We start from the raw sequence: 18,968 nt of genomic DNA, 5'->3' as shown, positions 1-18,968 counted from the left end.
ATCTTGGAGCAAAAACATATTTTAGATGTTAAAAAAGAGTATCTCAGATCCACATATGAGAAGAAGGCTTGGCGTCTCTTGTAGGTGTAAAATTTTAAATATGTATTTTAAAAATGTTATCAGAGTAACACATATTTTTAAATTAAACATGTTTTTTCTTTTAAACTTTTACTGAAGTGTAACTCACTGCTTAAAAAGTACACTAACTGTAAAACTATAGTTCAATGAATTTTTACAAAATGAACAAAACAGCATTCAGAACAAGGAATAGAATTATTACCAGCATCCAGAAAGTCCCTCATATGCTACACTACCTTCCCTGCTCTGCCTAAGAGTAACTACTATCCTGACTTCTACCACCATTGCTCTGGGTGCGGGGCAGGGAGGTGCCTGTTTCTTAACTGTACATAAATTGAGCCATAGTGTTTACACTCATCGTTTTTCTAGCTTCTTTGACTCAACAGTATGTTTGTGAGATTAATCCATGTTATTGTGTATTGATGTAGTTTGTTTATTTGCTGTGGCGTCTTCCACATGTACCTCAATTTATCCCTTCTATTGTTGATGGACAGTTGGATATTGCTGTTATGAATATTCTTATACGTGTTTTTTGGTGTACATTTATGCATATTTCTATTGGATATCTAGGGTTGCTGGGTCATAGGTTAAGCATCTATCCCTGTGTAGCAGATAATTGCCACACAGTTTTCAAAGTAGTTATGGCACACTAGCAGTTTCACATCCTTTTCAACATTTGATATTATCTGTCTTTTCATTTGAGTTAATGTACATAATTTAAAAATCAAATATAACAGAAGGACTTAGAATTAAAATCAACAATTACTTCGCTGAAGCCTCTACTTTCCTCCCCTAGGTCACAGTCTTCAGAAGCAGCCATAAGTACTATTTCTATTTTTAACAACTTTTAAGAGGCAGTGATTAATAACACAGGTTTTGAAGCCAGACTGCTTAGATTCTTTCCTTGGCTTCACTACTTACTAACTGTGTAACCTTGAGCAAGTTATTTAACCTGTGTCTCAATTTCCTCATCTACAAAATAGAGATTAATTATAGTACCTATCCCATAGAATTGTGAGAATTAATAAATATAATGACTTTCATTATGTGGTAAGTACTCAGTAAATGTTAGCTATAGTAATTAATTATGATGTTACCTATATTTTGCTCAACAAAGTCATACAGCTGTCTTGATTCAGCGACTTTAGATATTTTCTATTGATTGACTTCCTGCTAAGATAGATGAAGATTTAGCTAAGTGATATCCTCTCTCACCTTCCCTTCTGTCTTTTCCCAATCTAGTTATGTCACTATTTTCAATTCATTCATTGAACTACATCCTTATTTATATATAATAACATTTATGTTCTGTTCAGACTTAAATCTTCCTTTATTGAAATATTTATGTTATTGTTAGGTCTATACAATTTTTTTTTATTGCAGAGCTGCCTAATATGCAAGTTTATGCTTCCTTTTCTATATTCCAGTTTCAGAATCTTTGTGCCATTAAAGCACTATGGTCCTAGAGTCAAGTTTGAATTCTTTTTTATTCTCTTACCAAGTTGCCTTAACCAAATCTTCAAGATTTAATTGAAAAATGAACCTCTTCTCATGTCTTCTGCCTCTTCGATTCATTCCCTATTTCCTGGAGATCTCCTTCTTGGAGTTTTCATCACCTTCCCCAAATTGGACTTCTCTCTTGGTTTGCCAGACCTCTGTCATCTGGGTTTAGGACATCATTGCCTTCTTGACTTGGATCCAGTATTTTCTGGATCACTTTCTTCTTTCTTGCTTTAGGCCCTCATTTTGCTGGCATATATCTTCATGTAACTTTTTAATAAAGTATGCAGTCTGCAGCAAGGCTCTTTGCTCTCTCTGAACCTGTTGTGTGAAATGGGGAAATGATTTGCAGTGTGCCTCACCATGTTATTGTGAGTGAGGATCAAGCACAGTAATATACGTGAAACCATGACCATCCTTGTCAGATAACTTCAGACCAGCTTTAGAGCATGTATTCCAGCAGAAAACAGGTCGGTAATCAAATCAGCCTCAGGAACCGGCTCCAGAGTTATGGGCAGAGTTATGAGTTCTTTTATGGGCAAATTGTATCCCCCAAAATGTTGAAGCCCTAACCCTCCATGTAACTGTATTTGAGGTTATAGGACCTTTAAGGAGGTAATTTAAGTTAAATGAGGTCGTAAGGATGGAGCTCTAATCCAGTAGGGCTGGTGCCCTTAAAAGAAAAGGAAGAGATACCAGGAGTATGTGTGCAGAGAAAAAAGTCGTGAGAGGATACAGCAAGAAGGTGGTTGTCTGTAAGCAAGGAGAGAGGTTTTACCAGAAACCAGCCCTCTTGGCACCTTGATCTTAGACTTCCACTGTGAGAAAATAAGTTTCTGTTTTTTAAGCCACCCAGTCTGTGGTATTCTGTTGTGGCAGTGCTAGGAAACTAGGTTCCAATTTTGGCTCCAGTGTATAGCGTTTGTTAGACCTCTAGGACTGTTTCGTTATGTACGGTGTGCTAATGCCTGGTTTGGGGGGATTAAGTGAGCAAATAAATGCTTTATACAGTCAGTACCTGGTATGGTAGCCATTCAGCAAATCTTTGTTTTTCATAAGCCTTAAAACGGGCTTTAAGTTATTTTAATGGAGCTGTGTCATTTATGGTTTTGTTTCTTTAATCAGATAATTCTAACTAAACATTTACATACCAAAGCAATGACAAGAGAATTATCTCTGGGTAACTGGGTTAAGTTTTTTTTAAAGTAGCTTTATTGAGATATAATTCATACTTCATATAATTCACCTATTTAAACCTACAATTCAGTGGTTTTTAGTACATTCACAGATATATTACAACTATCACCACAGTCATTTTAGAACATTTTTATCACCTCAAAAACAAAACCCCATACCCTCCACCCGTCAACCTCCTAGCCCATCTACCACCCCCAACCCTAAGCAACCACTGATTACTTTCTGTCTCTATAGATTTCTCTATTCTGGATTTTCATATGAATGAAATCACATAATTTGTGGCTTGGGGGCTTACTAGCTACCTACCTCTATTTGGATATTTTTTCTGCTCTTCTCTGTCTTCTCCCCTCCCCTCCTGCTGGCACTCCCTTTATGTGTATGTTGGTATACTTAATGGTATCATTTCTCTAAGGCTCAGTTTATTTTTCTTCATTTTTTTCCTCTATTCTTTGGCTTACATAACCTCTGTTGCTCTGTCTTTGAATTCACTACTTTTTTTTTCTTTTGACAGTTCATATCTACTATTCAGAACCCTTTTTGTGAACTTCAAAATTGCGTTGTACTTTTTTTAAAATTTTATTTATTTTTTGGCCACTTTGGGTCTTTGTTGCTGCACGCAGGCTTTCTCTAGTTGCGGTGAGCGGGTGCTACTTTTCGTTGTGGTGCGCAGACTTCTCATTGCGGTGGCTTCTCTTGTTGCAGAGCATGGGCTCTAGGCGCGCAGGCTTCAGTAGTTGTGGTGCACGGGCTCAGTAGTTGTGGTGCACGGGCTTAGTTGCTCCTTAGCATGTGGGATCTTCCCGGATCAGGGATCGAACCTGTGTCCCCTGCGTTGGCAGGTGGATTCTTAACCACTGTGCCCCAGGGAAGTCCCTATTGTATTTTTCAACTCCAGAATTTCCACTTGCTTTTTTAAAAAATTATTCTTATATCTATTGATATTATATATTTGATGTGACATTGTCATAATACTGCCCTTTACTCCTTTAATCATGCTTTAAAAATTTTTTTGTGAACATGTTTGTAAGGGCTTATTTTGAAGTCTTTTTCTGTTAAGTCCAATACCTGGTCACTTTAACTGGCAGTTTGTGTTGACTGCTTTCTTTCTGCTTTAGCGATCATGCTTTCCTGTTTCTTTATATGCCTCATAATTTTTGTTGGAAACCAAATACTTTAGATAATATATTGTAGTAACTCTGGATACTGGTCCCCCTCTCCCAGGATTTATTATTTATTTATTTGTGTTTTAGTGATTTGCCTGGATTATTTTAGTGGAGTGTTAAATCTCTGACATTGTGCCTTTTGTTTTCAACAATGCCCTGGGACATTGTTCTACACACAAATCCAATCAAAGTGTGGGAACAGTTTAGGAGCTGTTTTATGTCCTGCCTTTCCCTCTCCTTCTCCCTCAGCAAAATCTTTGAGCCAGGGCTCTGGAGCTAGGGTTGGGGACAATGGCAAGCTTCTCTGTGAGTGACACCCCCACTCTAGCTGTTGGACCCTAGATGGAGGCGGGATGAGGGGTGGTAGCAGCCTGAGGTTCTCTTGGCTTGCCTCTCTTGGCGTAGAACCACTGTTTCATGAGCCAGGGCAAGGACTATCAAGGCCTCAGTATTCTTAGTGTGCTATGCCCAAGGTAGTCTCTGTTTCTCAAGTGGGAACTCGGTCAAAGAAAGGAGCTCCCAACTTCTTGACCGTTCTCTCCCAGAACTTAGCCTAATAATAGGTGGTCGAGGGCCAGATGAGAAACATTGATGCCCTGCACTTAACCAGGAAGAAGGTCCTCTGACAGGGTGCTGGGGAAGTGAGGCAGCCTGTGTTCTTCGCTTCAGCAGTCCAGAGTGGAATCTCTTCCCTGCTGAGCAATCTTGGCTCCAACACCACAGACTCTCACCTTTCTTACCATATTTCTGTAGGTTTTCTTGAATGGAAGTTTCTTGTTTGCCCTTAGGACCATTTCCAGAGGCTTTAATATTTGTTTTAATAATTTCACCAGCTTCACTGGGAACAGGTCAGTGGAGTGTCTCATGCTGTCATTATAAAAGTCCATCTTCCCAGGTTGGTTTTTAAAGTTTTCTACAAGAGGAAGTACAGATAGCTTGTAAAAGAAGGTTTGAGTGAGGGGAAAAGAAAGGGAACTTGAGTGTGAAAACAGTGACATTTTTAAGTTGATAGGTTCACAGGAGATATAGGCTAATGAAGGAAGGATTTTGTGGTATGATGGGAATATAAAAGGAAGGGATAGAAGTAGCCTACTTCATTGTTTGGATTCCTTTATGAGTTTGGGCTATTTAAAGACTTGGACTAAAAGTTTTGAAAACCAAGTGTTCTTGGTGAATGTGTGGTTTCTGTTTAGTAGCTTGCTGAACAAATAACTTTTGTTTTGTTTTATTGACATATAGTTGATTTACAATGTTGTGTTAATTACTGCTGTACAGCAGAGTGACTCAGTTATACGCATAAACATTCTTTTCCATTATGGTTTATCACAGGATACTGAATATAGTTCCCTGTGCTATACAGTAAGACCTTGTTGTTTATCCATTCTATATATAAAAACTTACATCTGCTAACCCCAACCTCCAACTCCATACCTCCCCTAACCCTCTCCCCCTTGACAACCACCAGTCTGTTCTCTATGTCCATGGTTCTGGTTCTGTTTCATAGATAGGTTCATTTGTGTCATATTTTAGATTCCACATATAAGTTATATCATATGGTATCTGTCTTTCTCTTTCTGACATACTTCAGTTAGTATGATAATTTCTAGTTGCATCCCTCTAGTTGCCATTGCTGCAATTGGCATTATTTTGTTCTTTTCTATGGCTTTTTTATGGCTGAGTAGTATTCCATTATATATATTTAGCACATCTTCTTTATCCATCCATTCGTCTGTCAGTGGACATTTAGGTTGTTTCCATGTCTTGGCTATTGTGAATAGTGCTACTATGAACATAAGGGTGCATGTATTTTTTTGAATTATAGTTTTGTCTGGATATATGCCCAAGAGTGGGATTGCTGGATCATATGGTAATTCTATTTTTAGTTTTCTGAGGAACCTCCATACTGTTTCCCACAGTGACTGTGCACCAACTTACATTCCCATCAACAGGGTGGGAGGGTTCCCTTTTCTCCATAACCTCCCCAGCATTTGTTACTTGTAGACTTTTTAGTGATGGTCATTCTGACCAGTGTGAGGTGGTACCTAATTGTAATTTTGATTTGCATTTCTCTAATAATTAGCGATGTTGAGCATCTTTTCATATGCCTATTGGCCATCTGTATTTCTTCTTTGGAGAAATGTCTCTTTAGAACTTTTGCCCATTTTTCGATTGGGCTGTTTTCGTTGTTGTTGTTGAGTTGTATGAGCTGTTTGTAAATTTTGGAAATTAAGCCCTTGTGGGTCGCATCGTTTGCAAATGTTTTCTTCCATTCTATAGGTTGTCTTTTTGTTTTGTTTATGGTTTCCTTTGCTGTGCAAAAGCTTGTAAGTTTGGTTAGGTCCCATTTGTTTATTTTCACTTTTATTTCTATTGCCTTGGAAGACTGACCTATGAAAACATTGGTACGATTTATGTCGGAGAATGTTTTGCCTATGTTCTCTTCTAGGAGTTTTATGGTATCATGTCTTATGTTTAAGTCTTTAAGCCATTTTGAGTTTACTTTTGTGTATGGTGAGAGGGTGTTGAACAAGTAGCTCTATCCCACTGTTTAGTGTGTTATTTTAAAATGGAATACATTTTTTCTGATTCTAGTTTATTTTTGTGCCTAAATCCTTTTAGCAACCCCCCTAGAAGCATTAATAAACCCAAATTAGACTTTACTACTTACAACATTGAAGTCACACACCTGTGAGAAATTTTTTAATCAAATTTTAACTTTATACTTGACAAGAAAATTTGATTCATAGAGCAGCTGTGATTTAGCAAACTTGGATTATTATATTCAAGGTTGCTAGTGTATGTAGTGCTTTTTGTGATTTTTTTTAATAGAGTGACAGTTATATGTTCTTCAGGAGCCATAAGGGTTGTTTATTAAAAACACTCAGCTACAACATCGTATTAACATGATAAATGTAGTTTCCTTTTTTTCTCTCAAAAATTTGGTGCCAGTCTGTCTGAATCAAATGATTTCAATGAAAATTAGGAAACTAAAGGGGCTTTCTGTTTTCCATCTGTTTTCAGAAGCAAGAGAAAAGCACTGAGCATTGTCTGTATACCTCCTTATCTTTCCCTAAGAATTTTTTCTTTAATCCTGTTCATTGGGAAACTGTAAAATAGTATTTCTCCCTCTCTATCACTATCTTTCAGTATAAATTGTTGTGGGCTATTCATATTTTCTAAATGTTTGTTTCATTTTTTTATGTTGGAATTTTATAAATCAGATCAATACATACTTCAGTCCCGATAGTGTGTGAGGGGTAAAGATAATTGTGAAACCAGGTCACATTTGAGATTTCAAGGCATAAGTGCCCAGCAGTTTAAATGACTGCAAGGTAAAGAAGAGTGAAAGCAGTGCGTGTGGTCTGCTGTGGTGTAGGACCTAAAGCTGATTATAGAAAGTGTTTAGGGTTTGGGTAGGCTTTGAGGAATAGGGAAAACCTCCAGTTGGTACAAAAGGCTTGGAAGCAGGAATATGCATGGCATCTTCTGGGTACATGAGGTGACTACACTTCCTAGATTGGAAGGTTTCTAATAAGGAAAAATACCATTGGAAAGATTAATTGTGGTAGACCTTGAATATGAAACCAAGAACTTTTGACTATCGTTTATACTGTGTGTGGTTAGTGAGAAGGCATTAAAGCTTTTGAGCAGACAAATGTCATGTCTAGTGACAGCGTGTAGGGTTAGTTGAAAACTATAGGCCCTCAAGCCCAATTTTCTCATTTTCTTTGTCCTTTACTTTAATGGAGGAGTATGAATTATGTTTCAAATTAAAGTTTTTAAAGCTTACAGTTTATAACTCACCACAAGCTTCTACATAAAACCCAAGAGTATTAACAATGAGCACATAAAGACCTGAATAATTCATAGGTATCTGAAGTGTTAGGTAGTCAACTAGTCAAACTAGCTTGAATTCTGGTTATGCCACTCACTGTGTAATGTTGAACAAATTCTTTAACCTTTCTAACCCTCACTCCTTTCATCTGGAGTGGGAAGCTAATCATATTGCCCACTCAGGATTTTGAGCATTGAATAAGATATAAAGCATGTAAAGCTCTTAGCACACTGCCTGGCAGATAGTAAACATCTCTGATAAATACCTTTGCTGCTGTTAATTGTTGTTGTTATTATTATTATTTATCATTATCTAGTACTAATCGCTATCCAATTTTATTGTTTCCATGGAAGACTGCATTCTGAATTTTGATCTTTTACAGTAGGAACACTTTTCCCATCTGGTCCAGAAAGAACCTCTCTCCTGTCCCACCCAAGTTTCAGGGCCCATTGGTGGCTTCTAGATTTTCTTTTCCTTTGTTCTGGGTGTCCTGCCTTGTCAATGAGGGCATGCCAAAAAAACAGGAAGTCTGGGTCCCACCAAGAAGGCACTGTTTGCTGCCAGTTATGGGGGAGTGTGGTAAGCTCTGGTTTTATAGGGCACATGCAGCATTAGATGTTTGTTTTGTGTTGTTTTCCTACAGGTAGGTTTTGTTATTACGCTTTAAAGTGTGGTGTTTATTATTCAGAAATTTAGACTTATCTTTACTTTTGTCAGGTTTAAGCCGTTTTTCCCATTCCAAACCTTGCAAGGATTCGAAGAAGATGATGAAGAGCATATCCATATACAACAATGGGCACTTACGGAAGGCCGCCTTAAAGTTACATTGTTAGAATGTAGCAGGTATGTTCTTTGTTTTGTCATTACTACATTATAGGAAAGAAAGTACACTGAAAATGTACTTGAGCAGTATTTGTGTTTATTCCCCGCTGTGTTAATTTATATTGTATTATCTGTAAATTCTTTAACTGTAAATTTCATAAAAGTAGTGCTTTCCAACTTATAAAAAATACAAACTATATTTTAGAAAGCATTCTAATGGTGGGGGTGATCATTTATCCTGCAGTAATTTCCAAACTTTTTAGATACATAATGCTCTGTTGGCATATTTCTTACTACCTATTAGAAAGCTGTTCATAGCATAACAGTTTTGAGAACTCTTTTTGATAATTGGAAATACCCTGGAAAGTTGCAAAATCAGACTTGTAAACTCCTGTGATTCTTAAAATTTTAGAGCTGGAAGGGAATCTCAGAAGTAGTCTTGCCCAGCCTCTTTATTTTTCCAGCCCCATAGTCTAAGCTGTGTTCATACTTTGCTTGAACTACTTAATACATTAGCCTCCTTACTTATCTCCTGACACGGGTTACCATTGTGACAACCAGAATGAGCTTTTCAAAATGCATATCTGATTGTCACTTTCCACTTAAAATTCTCTAATGGCTTCCCCATTCCTCTTAGAATATAGACCCAAATCTTTTTCATGGCTTGCATGCCCCTCTTTACCTCTCTAGTTTCTTTCTCCACCCAGCCCCTCACTCACAGTGCTTCAGCCACATAGGCCTTCCTAAGAGAAGAGGTTGGCAAACTTTTTCTCTGAAGGGCCAGATAGTAAATATTTTAGGCTTTGTGATTCACATGGTTTCTGTTGCAACTACTCAACTCTGCCTTGTAGTGTGAAAGCAATCATAGATAGACAACAGGTAAATGAATGGGCATGGCATGGCTGTGTGCCCGTAAAACTTTATTATATGAATTTTATAATTTTTATGTGTCATAAAGTTCTTTTGATTTGTTTTTTTCAGCCATTTAAAAATGTGAAAACCTTTGGTAGCCCACAAGCCTTATAAAAACAAGCAGTGGACTGGATTTGGCCCATGGACTGTAGTTTGCCATTCCCTGCCTTAGATATTTTAACGTACCAAGCTCCTGTGTTGACTCTCCACTATTCTCCTGGCTGAAGGCCCTACCCCATCTTCTGTTCCTTGAGACTAGCCTTTCTTGCTTCACCTTAAAAACTGCCTCCTTACTGTGTCTCCTGATCATTCCAACTACAAATACACTATCCTTATTGCTACATTTCTGTGACCACTTATTTGTTGCTTAATCACTCTATTTTTATTTTTAGCCCATAATAAAAAATAAGTGCTTGAATCTAGAGGTTTTATTTTATACCAAATATACCTGTATCCTTGCTAATAGGTTAATTTTGAGTATACTAGTAATATGCTAAATGTTTTTTTAAGTCTTGGAGTGAATCAATATTGTGTACGATTATGTCAGAAAGTCTAGTTTAAAGGGAATTCTTTTATCAAAGAAAGACTGAATATGCTGTAAATTTTGTAAAAGGGACTGCAATGTACAGTAAAATGATATATACAATAAAAATACGGCTCTACGTAAGTCTGAATTTGAAGTAGCTAAGCCAATATGCTATGGTAAGCATAAGTATTAAATCTCTCCTGTCTAAAATCTAATTATAATTTACAATTATATAAATTATATAAATATCTAATTATAATTATAAATATCTAATTATAATTTGGGCTTATATTATCATTTGGAAGGATGTTTATCAAGTGGCCTGTGTCTGAAGAAATTTTGGACTGATACTTTCTTTCAGTGAATTTTCTTATAGATTCACAGGCATCAAAATCATACCATTGGATTACCTTTTCCAAAATAATCATAGCAACTTCTAAACATTTGAAAGGCAGCTTTGTAAAAAATTTCTTGACTCTCCTGTTGTTAATTCCTACCTACCTATTCACCCGCCTATCCCCAAACTTGCAAAGATAGCCTTGAAGAAGATTCATTGATTGATTCATTGAACAGATATTTAATGCAGTGTATATGATGTGTAATCGGTACTGTGCTAGGAACTTTAAAAAACTAGTTCTTTTGTCTTGGTGTTGCTGATGGGATTATGGATTAATTATATGTCTGTTGTTTGCGGCTTTTTTTTTTTTTTTTTTGCGGTACGCGGGCCTCTCCCGTTGCGGGGCACAGGCTCCGGACCCGCAGGCTCAGTGGCCATGGCTCACGGGCCTAGCCGCTCCGCGGCATGTGGGATCTTCCCGGACCGGGGCACGAACCCGCGTCCCCTGCATCGGCAGGCGGACTCTCAACCACTGCGCCACCAGGAAGCCCCCTGTTTGCGGCTTTTTAACCACTTGCTATTGCTGTCTCCTTTGCTCACCATTCTCTTGCTTTATTTGAGATACTGCTCACTTAAAACCTTGGGTCAGCCTTGAACCCAAGACTGCATGAAGGCATTGAGAGAGTGTAGTCAGGCATTATTTAGGTCATGTTGAATTGAGATAAATAATACAAAGAAAAACATTACAATTTATGAAGTATATGTATCCTATTTTATTTTAATAAGGAAGTGTATAATGAATCTCTGAAAGAATATACAAGAAACCAATAAAAATTTTTATGGGGAAAAGGTTGAAGGAACTGAGTTAATGATGATGGACAGGGGTGAAGGTGAGAGCCAAACTTTTCACTATAACCTTTGTTATACTGTTTGATTTTTGTGACTGTATCACCTTGTCAAAAAATATAAAAATAAAGACCAGTATTTCTGGAGAGTTGAAGGAGAAAGCATGGACAGTAGTTCATGTTCTTATGTTAGTCCTTGTAGGCCAGCACCTTTCCCAGGTGACAGCGTAATCTTGGGAACAAGCACACTGTCTCAATAGTGTTTTAGTCACTATCTTTATAAACCCAACCATGTAAAGTTACTTAGTGTTGTGGTGCTATGTGTTATTCACACAGTTTAAGGATCACTTAAAATTGTTAATGAAGGAGAGAATAAATTACTAATTACTACTTTCAACTCATTCCTGCTTTTTTATTCTTCTCATATTCTTATTAAAATCTTTCTTACATTGTTGTTTTTCTTCTGAGCATTTTTGTTAGTAGAAAAAAAAGAACTCTCAATTCATATAGATTACAAGTTTGTAAGATTCAAACTAAAGAGGAGATACTACTGTAATCTAAGTATTTTCATTTTTCCTGCTTCTGAATATAAATTCATCTTGTGGGGTTTATTGTAATCTCTAAAACAGAAAGAAAGGGACACTCTAGAGAAAATGGAAGAACAAATAACAGTGCCCCCTTTTTTGGAGGAAGGACAAAAAAATGCTTATCATTTATTTCAGTTTTGGAAATTTAAGGCTTAAGACCTCTTGAGATATTTTTACCGTGACAACTTCACTTAGTGATATGAGAAGATTTGAAACAAATAGAGGAAAGTTTTAGAATGATCAAATTTTTAAGAGCACATAAACCAATTAAGATTAGAACATTTCCGTAGACCACTTGTATATATATAACGTTGTTTTGAATTAGCTTACTGTCACGAGTTGAAGTTTCTTGAGTTCTTAGCCTTTAGGCATACATATTCACATTTCTCCTGCTTGAGCGAGCACTATTTAAACATGTCCAGGTTGTTATAATGTTATAGGTTGTTATAATGTCATTGTTATAGTTTTAGCTTAATATTCTTATGTTTATTTTTTAAGCTTTTTATTTTTTTTAATAGATCTTTATTGGAATATAATTGCTTCACAATACTGTGTTAGTTTCTCTTGTACACCAGAGTGAATTAGCCATATGCGTACATATGTCCCCATATCCTCTCCCTCTTGAGCCTCCCTCCCATCCTCCCTATCCCAATCCTCTAGGTCATTGCAGAGCACCGAGCTGATCTCCCTGTGCTACGCTGCTGCTTCCCACCAGCTAACCATTTTACATTCGGTAGTGTATATATGTCGATGCTACTCTCACTTTGCCCCAGCTTCCCCCTCCCACCCCGTGTCCTCAGGTCCATTCTCTGTGTCTACATCTTTCTTCCTGCCCTGCAACTAGGTTCATCAGTACCTTTTTTTTTTTTTTAGATTCCATGTATATGCGTTAGCATACGGTATTAGTTTTTCTCTTTCTGACTTACTTCACTCTGTATGACAGACTCTGGATCCATCCACCTCACTACAAATAACTCAATTTTGTTTCTTTTTATGGCTAATATTCCATTGTATATATGTGCCACATCTTCTTATTCCATTCATCTGTCAGTGGACACTTAGGTTGCTTCCATTTCCTGGCTATTGTAAATAGTGCTGCAGTGAACATTGTGGTACATGACTCTTTTTGAATTATGGTTTTCTCAGGGTATATGCCCAGTAGTGGGATTGCTGGGTCATTTGGTAGTTCTATTTGTAGTTTTTTAAGGAAGCTTCATACTGTTTTCCATAGTGGTTGTATCAATTTGCATCCCCACCAACAGTGCAGGAGGGTTCCCTTTTCACCACACCCTCTCCAGAATTTATTGTTTCTAGATTTTTTGATGATGGCCATTCTGACCGGTGTGAGATGATATCTCATTGTAGTTCTGATTTGCATTTCTCTAATGATTAATGATGTTGAGCATTCTTTGATGTGTTTGTTGGCAATCTGTATATCTTCTTTGGAGAAATGTCTATTTAGGTCTTCTGCCCATTTTTTAATTGGATTGTTTGTTCTTTTGATATTGAGCTCCATAAGCTGTTTGTATACTTTGGAGATTAATCCTTTGTGTGTTGTTTCATTTGCAAATATTTTCTCCCATTCTGAGGGTTGTGTTTTTGTCTTGTTTATGGTTTCCTTTGCTGTGCAAAAGCTTTTAAGTTTAATTAAGTCCCATTTGTTTATTTTTGTTTCCATTACTCTGAAAGGTGGGTCAAAAAAGATCTTGCTGTATTTTATGTCAAAGAGTGTTTTTCCTGTGTTTTCCTCTAAGAATTTTATAGTGTCTAGTCTTTCATTTAGGTCTTTAATCCATTTGGAGTTTATTTTTGTGTATGGTGTTAGGGTGTGTTCTAATTTCATTCTTTCACATGTAGCTGTTCAGTTTTCCCAGCACCACATATGGAAGAGGCTCACTTTTCTCCATTGTATGCTCTTGCCTCCTTTGTCATAAATTAGGTGACCATATGTGCACAGGTTTATCTCTGGGCATTCTATCCTGTACCATTGATCTATATTTCTGTTTTTGTGCCAGTACCATACTGTCTTGATTACTGTAGCTTTGTGGTATAGTTTGAAGTCGGGGAACCTGATTCCTCGAACTCCGTTTTTCATTCTCAAGATTGCTTTGGCTATTCGGGGTCTTTTGTGTTTCCATATGAATTGTAAAATTTTTTGTTCTAATTCTGTGAAGAATGCTATTGGTAGTTTGAAAGGGATTGCACTGAATCTGTAGATTGCTTTGGGTAATATAGTCATTTTCACAATATTGATTCTTCCAATCCAAGAACATGGTATATTTCTCCATCTGTTCATATCATCTTTGATTTCTTTCATCAATGTTTTATAGTTTTCTGAATACAAGTCTTTCACCTCCTTAGGCAGGTTTATTCCTAGGTATTTTATTCTTTTTGTTGCGATGGTAAATGGGATTGTTTCCTTAACCTCTCTTTCTGATTTTTTGTTGCTTGGTGTATAGGAATGCCAGAGATTCTGTGCATTAATTTTGTATCCTGCAACCTTACCAAATCCATTGGTTAGTTCTAGTAGTTTTCTGGTAGCATTTTTACGATTTTCTATGTATAGTATCATGTCATCTGCAAACAGTAACAGTTTTACTTCTTCTTTTCCAATTTGGATTCCTTTTATTTCTTTTTCTTCTCTGATTGCCGTGACTTCCAAAACTATGTTGAATGAGAGTGGCGAGAGTGGACATCCTTGTCTTGTTCCTGATCTTAGTGGACATGCTTTCAGTTTTTCACCATTGAGTATGATGATTGCTGTGGGTTTGTCATATATGGCCTTTATTATGTTGGTGTAGTTTCCCTCTATGCCCATTTTCTGGAGAGTTTTTATCATAAATGGGTGTTGAATTTTGTCAAAAGCTTTTTCTGCATCTGTTAAGATGATCATACGGTTTTTATTCCTTAATTTGTTAATGTGGTGTATCACATTGATTGGTTTGCATATACTGAAGAATCCTTTCATCCCTGGGATAAATCCCATTTGATCATGGTGTCTGGTCCTTTTAATGTGTTGTTGGATTCTGTTTGCTAGTATTTTGTTCAGGATTTTTGCATCTATGTTCATCAGTGATATTGGTCTATAATTTTCTTTTTTTGTGATATCCTTTTCTGGTTTTGGTATCAGAGTGATGGTGGCTTCGTAGAATGAATTTGGGAGTGTTTCTCCCTCTGCAATTTTTTGGAAGAGTTTGAGAAGGATCGATGTTAGCTCTTCTCTAAATGTTTGATAGAATTCGCCTGTGAGGCCATCTGGTCCTGGACTTTTGTTTGTTGGAAGATTTTTAATCACCATTTCGATTTTATTACTTGTGATAGGTCTGTTTATATTTCCTAATTCTTCCTGGTTCAGTCTTGGAAAATTGTATGTTTCCAAGAATTTGTCCATTTCTTTGTGGTTTTCCATTTTATTGGCATATAGTTGTTTGTAGTAGTCTCTTATAATCCTTTGTATTTCTTCAGTGTCAGTTGTGATTTCTCCTTTTTCATTTCTAATTTTAATGATTTGTGTCCTCTCCCTTTTTTTCTTGATGGGTCTGGCTAAGGGTTTATCAATTTTGTTTATCTTCTCAAAGAACCAGCTTTTAGTTTTGTTAATCTTTGCTATCGTTTCCTTCATTTCTTTTTCATTTATTTCTGATCTGATCTTTTTGATTTCTTTCCTTCTACTGACTTTGGGTTTTCATTGTTCTTCTTTCTCTGTTGTTTTAAGTGTAGGGTTAGATTGTTTATTTGAGATTTTTCTTGTTTCTTGAGGTGAGATTGAATTGCTATAAACTTCCCTCTTAGAACTGCTTTTGCCACGTCCCATAGGTTTTGGGTTGTTGTGTTTTCGTTGTCATTTGTTTCTATGTATTTTTTTAATTCTCTGATTTCTTCAGTGATCTCTTGGTTAGTAGTGCAGTGTTTAGCCTCCATGTATTTGTGTTTTTTACAGTTTTTTTCCTGTAATTGATTTCCAGTCTTATAGCATTGTGGTCAGAAAAGATGCTTGATATGATTTCAATTTTCTGAGGCTTGATTTGTGACCCAAGATGTGATCTATCCTGGAGAATGTTCCATGTGCACTTGAGAAGAAAGTGTATTCTGCCACTTTTGGGTGGAATGTTCTGTAAATATCAATTAAATCTGTCTGGTCCATTGTATCATTTAAAGCTTGTGTTTCCTTATTTATTTTCTGTTTGGATGATCTGTCCATTGGTTTAAGTGGGGTGTTAATGCCCCCATATTATTGTATTGCTGTCGATTTCTCCTTTCATGGTTGTTAGCGTTTGTGTTATGTATCAAGGTGCTCCTGTGTTGGGTGCATAAACATTTATAATTGTTATATCTTCTTCTTGGATTGATCGTTTCATCATTATGTAGTGTCCCTCCTTATCTCTTATAACAGTCTTTATTTTAAAGTCTGTTTTATCTGAGTATTGCTACTCCAGCTTTCTTTTGATTTCCATTTGCATGGAATATCTTTTTCCATCCCTTCACTTTCAGTCCGTATGTGTCCCTAGGTCTGAAGTGCGTCTCTTGTAGACAGCATATACATGGGTCTTGTTTTTGTATCCATTCAGCCAGTCTGTCTTTTGGTTGGGACATTTAATCCATTTACATTCAAGGTTATTATCGATATGTATGTTCCTACTGCCATTTTCTTAATTGTTTTGGGTTTGTTTTTGTGGGTCTTTTTCTTCTCTTGTGTTTCCCACCTAGAGATGTTTCTTTAGCATTTGTTATAAAGCTGGTTTGGTGGTGTTGAATTCTCTTAGCTTTTGCTTGTCTGAAAAGCTTTTGATTTCTCCGTCGAATTTGAATGAGATTCTTGCTGGGTAATCTTGGTTGTAGGTTTTTCTCTTTCATCACCTTAAGTATATCCTGCCACTCCCTTCTGGCCTGCATAGTTTCTGCTGAAAAATCAGCTGATAACCTTATGGGGATTCCTTTGCATGTTATTTTTTGTTTTTCCCTTGCTGCTTTTCACATTTCTTCTGTGAATTTAAATTTTGTTAGTTTGATTAATATGTGTCTTGGTGTGTTTCTCATAGGGTTTATCCTGTATGGGACTCTCTGTGCTTCCTGGACTTCGGTGACTGTTTCCTTCCCCATGTTAGGGAAGTTTTCGACTATAATCTCTTCAGATATTTTCTCAGACCCTTCTTTTTCTCTTCTTCTCCTGGGACCCCTATAATTCGAATGTTGGTGCACTTAGTGTTGTCCCAGAGGTCTCTGAGATTGTCTTCAGTTATTTTCATTCTTTTTTCTTTATTCTGCTCCCTGGCAGTTATTTCCACCATTTTATCTTCCAGCTCACTTATTTGTTCTTCTGCCTCAGTTATTCTGTTATAGATTCCTTATAGTGTATTTTTAATTTCAGTTATTGTGTTGTTCATCTCTGTTTGTTCTTTAGTTCTTCTAGATCTTTGTTAAACATTTCTTGTATTTTCTCAGTCTGAACCTCCATTCTGTCTCCGAGATTCTGGATCATCTTTACTATCATTACTCTGAATTCTTTTTCAGGTAGATTGCCTATTTCCTCTTCATTTATTTGGTCTTGTAGGTTTTTACCTTGCTCCTTCATCTGTGACATATTTTTTTGCTCTCTTTTTTTTTTTTATAAGTGGGATTGTGTTCCTATCTTACTAGTTGTTTGGCCTGAGGCTTCCAACATTGGAGTTTGTAGGCTGTTGGGTAGAGCTGGGTCTTGGTGCTGAGATCGTGACCTCAGTGAGACCTCACTCCGATGAATGTTCCCTGGGGTCTGAGGGCCTCTGTTAGTCCAGTGGTTCAGACTCAGAGCTCCCACTGCAGAAGCTTCAGCCCGACCCCCGGCTCGTGAACCAAGATCCCACAAGACACGAGGGGCGGCCAAAAAAAAAGAACAATTATAAAGTAAAAAATAAAATTAGACTAGGAAACTAACAGATGTGTTAGAAAGAATATAAAAGTAAGGGGCTTCCCTGGTGGCGCAGTGGTTGAGAGTCCGCCTGCCAATGCAGGGGACACGGGTTCGTGCCCTCGTCCGGGAAGATCCCACATGCCGCGGAGCGGCTAGGCCCGTGAGCCATGGCCACTGAGCCTGCGGGTCCGGAGCCTGTGCTCCGCAGTGGGAGAGGCCACAACAGTGAGAGGCCTGTGTACCGCAAAAAAAAAAAGAAAGAAAGAATATAAAAATAAAAATATAGATGAACCAACAACAGGAAGGTACAACAGTACCACAATAGTAAAAAAGAGGAGGAGGGGAAAGGAGAAAAGGGTGGGGGGGAGGCCTAAGCAAGGGCGAGGTTTGGGCAGTGGGCAGGGCCTATACTTAGGACCCACAGGGCTGGAAAAGGCCCTGGAGGCTGTGGGGGGTGGGGCTTAGGTTCAACAGAACAGAAGGGGCCCAGACGTGCCCCCCTCCCCTGGTCTCAGAGGGCAGGGGACCTCACCTGGGAGCCCAGCAGGTTTCCTGGGCTCGAGTGGGCAGGGCAAACGCCCTCCTCTCCTGCTCCTCCCAGAGGGCCCCTCCCACCTGCCTCTCCTGATCTCCCTGGCCTCAGGGGGACTGATCCTGTCTGACCTCCACTTCTCCTACTCCTCAGTCCCCCCACATCCTACCAGTTCACTTAGGGGTTCCTCCCATCTCCTTGGGTGTCAGGGTCTCCCACCAGTGGCCAGCAGGCACCCTAGTTGTGGGGAGACTCTAACGCGGCATCTTCCCACACCGCCATCTTGACTCCGCCCACTCTAAGCTTTTTAGAGCTTGACCTTGAATCAAGTAAAAAGAATGTAACTTTAATAATTTTTTCCCAAAATCCATGAAATGGAACATCATATTCATCATCCACAGACAATGATGGCTCTGTTCAAGGACTTATTTCTTTTTATTTTTTAAACTTTATTTTGAAATAATAAAATGTTTCTGTGTGAGGATTTTTTTCTTTTTTAACTTTATTTTGAAGTAATCTCAGACTTACAGAAGTCTGTTTGAAGATTTATCAAACTTATCTGTTGTAAGGCTTTGAGAGTGAATTTTGCCAATGAGGAAACAAGTTAGAAGTATTCATAGAAAACTGTTTACTGAAAATACTGGAGTTGTACAGCTGGAAGCTTTATGCTTTAGAAGGCAACATGAAGTGGAAATAATACTGGCTTTTGAGTTAGAAAGTGCTGTGTTCACATCCTAGCTATGT

The 18,968-nt window shown here is 37.6% G+C and overlaps 1 protein-coding gene across 3 annotated transcripts in view; it reads left to right on the top strand.

Moving 5' to 3' along the window:
* Window positions 1–18,968, top strand: part of PDZD8 (PDZ domain containing 8) — a 98,691-nt gene that overhangs the window by 20,234 nt on the left and 59,489 nt on the right. For 2 of the 3 annotated variants that reach the window (XM_027112702.1, XM_027112703.1), the window contains one exon: window positions 8,491–8,616. The exons of the other annotated variant lie outside the window; for it this stretch is intronic. In XM_027112702.1, coding sequence (XP_026968503.1) covers window positions 8,491–8,616 — 126 coding nt within the window. The remainder of the gene's footprint in view (window positions 1–8,490; window positions 8,617–18,968) is intronic. 3 annotated transcript variants of the gene reach the window in all.

Source organism: Aethalodelphis obliquidens, unplaced genomic scaffold (genome assembly GCF_003676395.1).
Source record: "Aethalodelphis obliquidens isolate GAN/ISIS:26980383/991018 unplaced genomic scaffold, ASM367639v1 scaffold11, whole genome shotgun sequence".
In the NCBI taxonomy this organism is placed as follows: domain Eukaryota; kingdom Metazoa; phylum Chordata; class Mammalia; order Artiodactyla; family Delphinidae; genus Aethalodelphis; species Aethalodelphis obliquidens.
The sequence above is the reverse complement of the archived record's forward strand: the minus strand, read 5'-3'. Positions and strand labels throughout refer to the sequence as shown.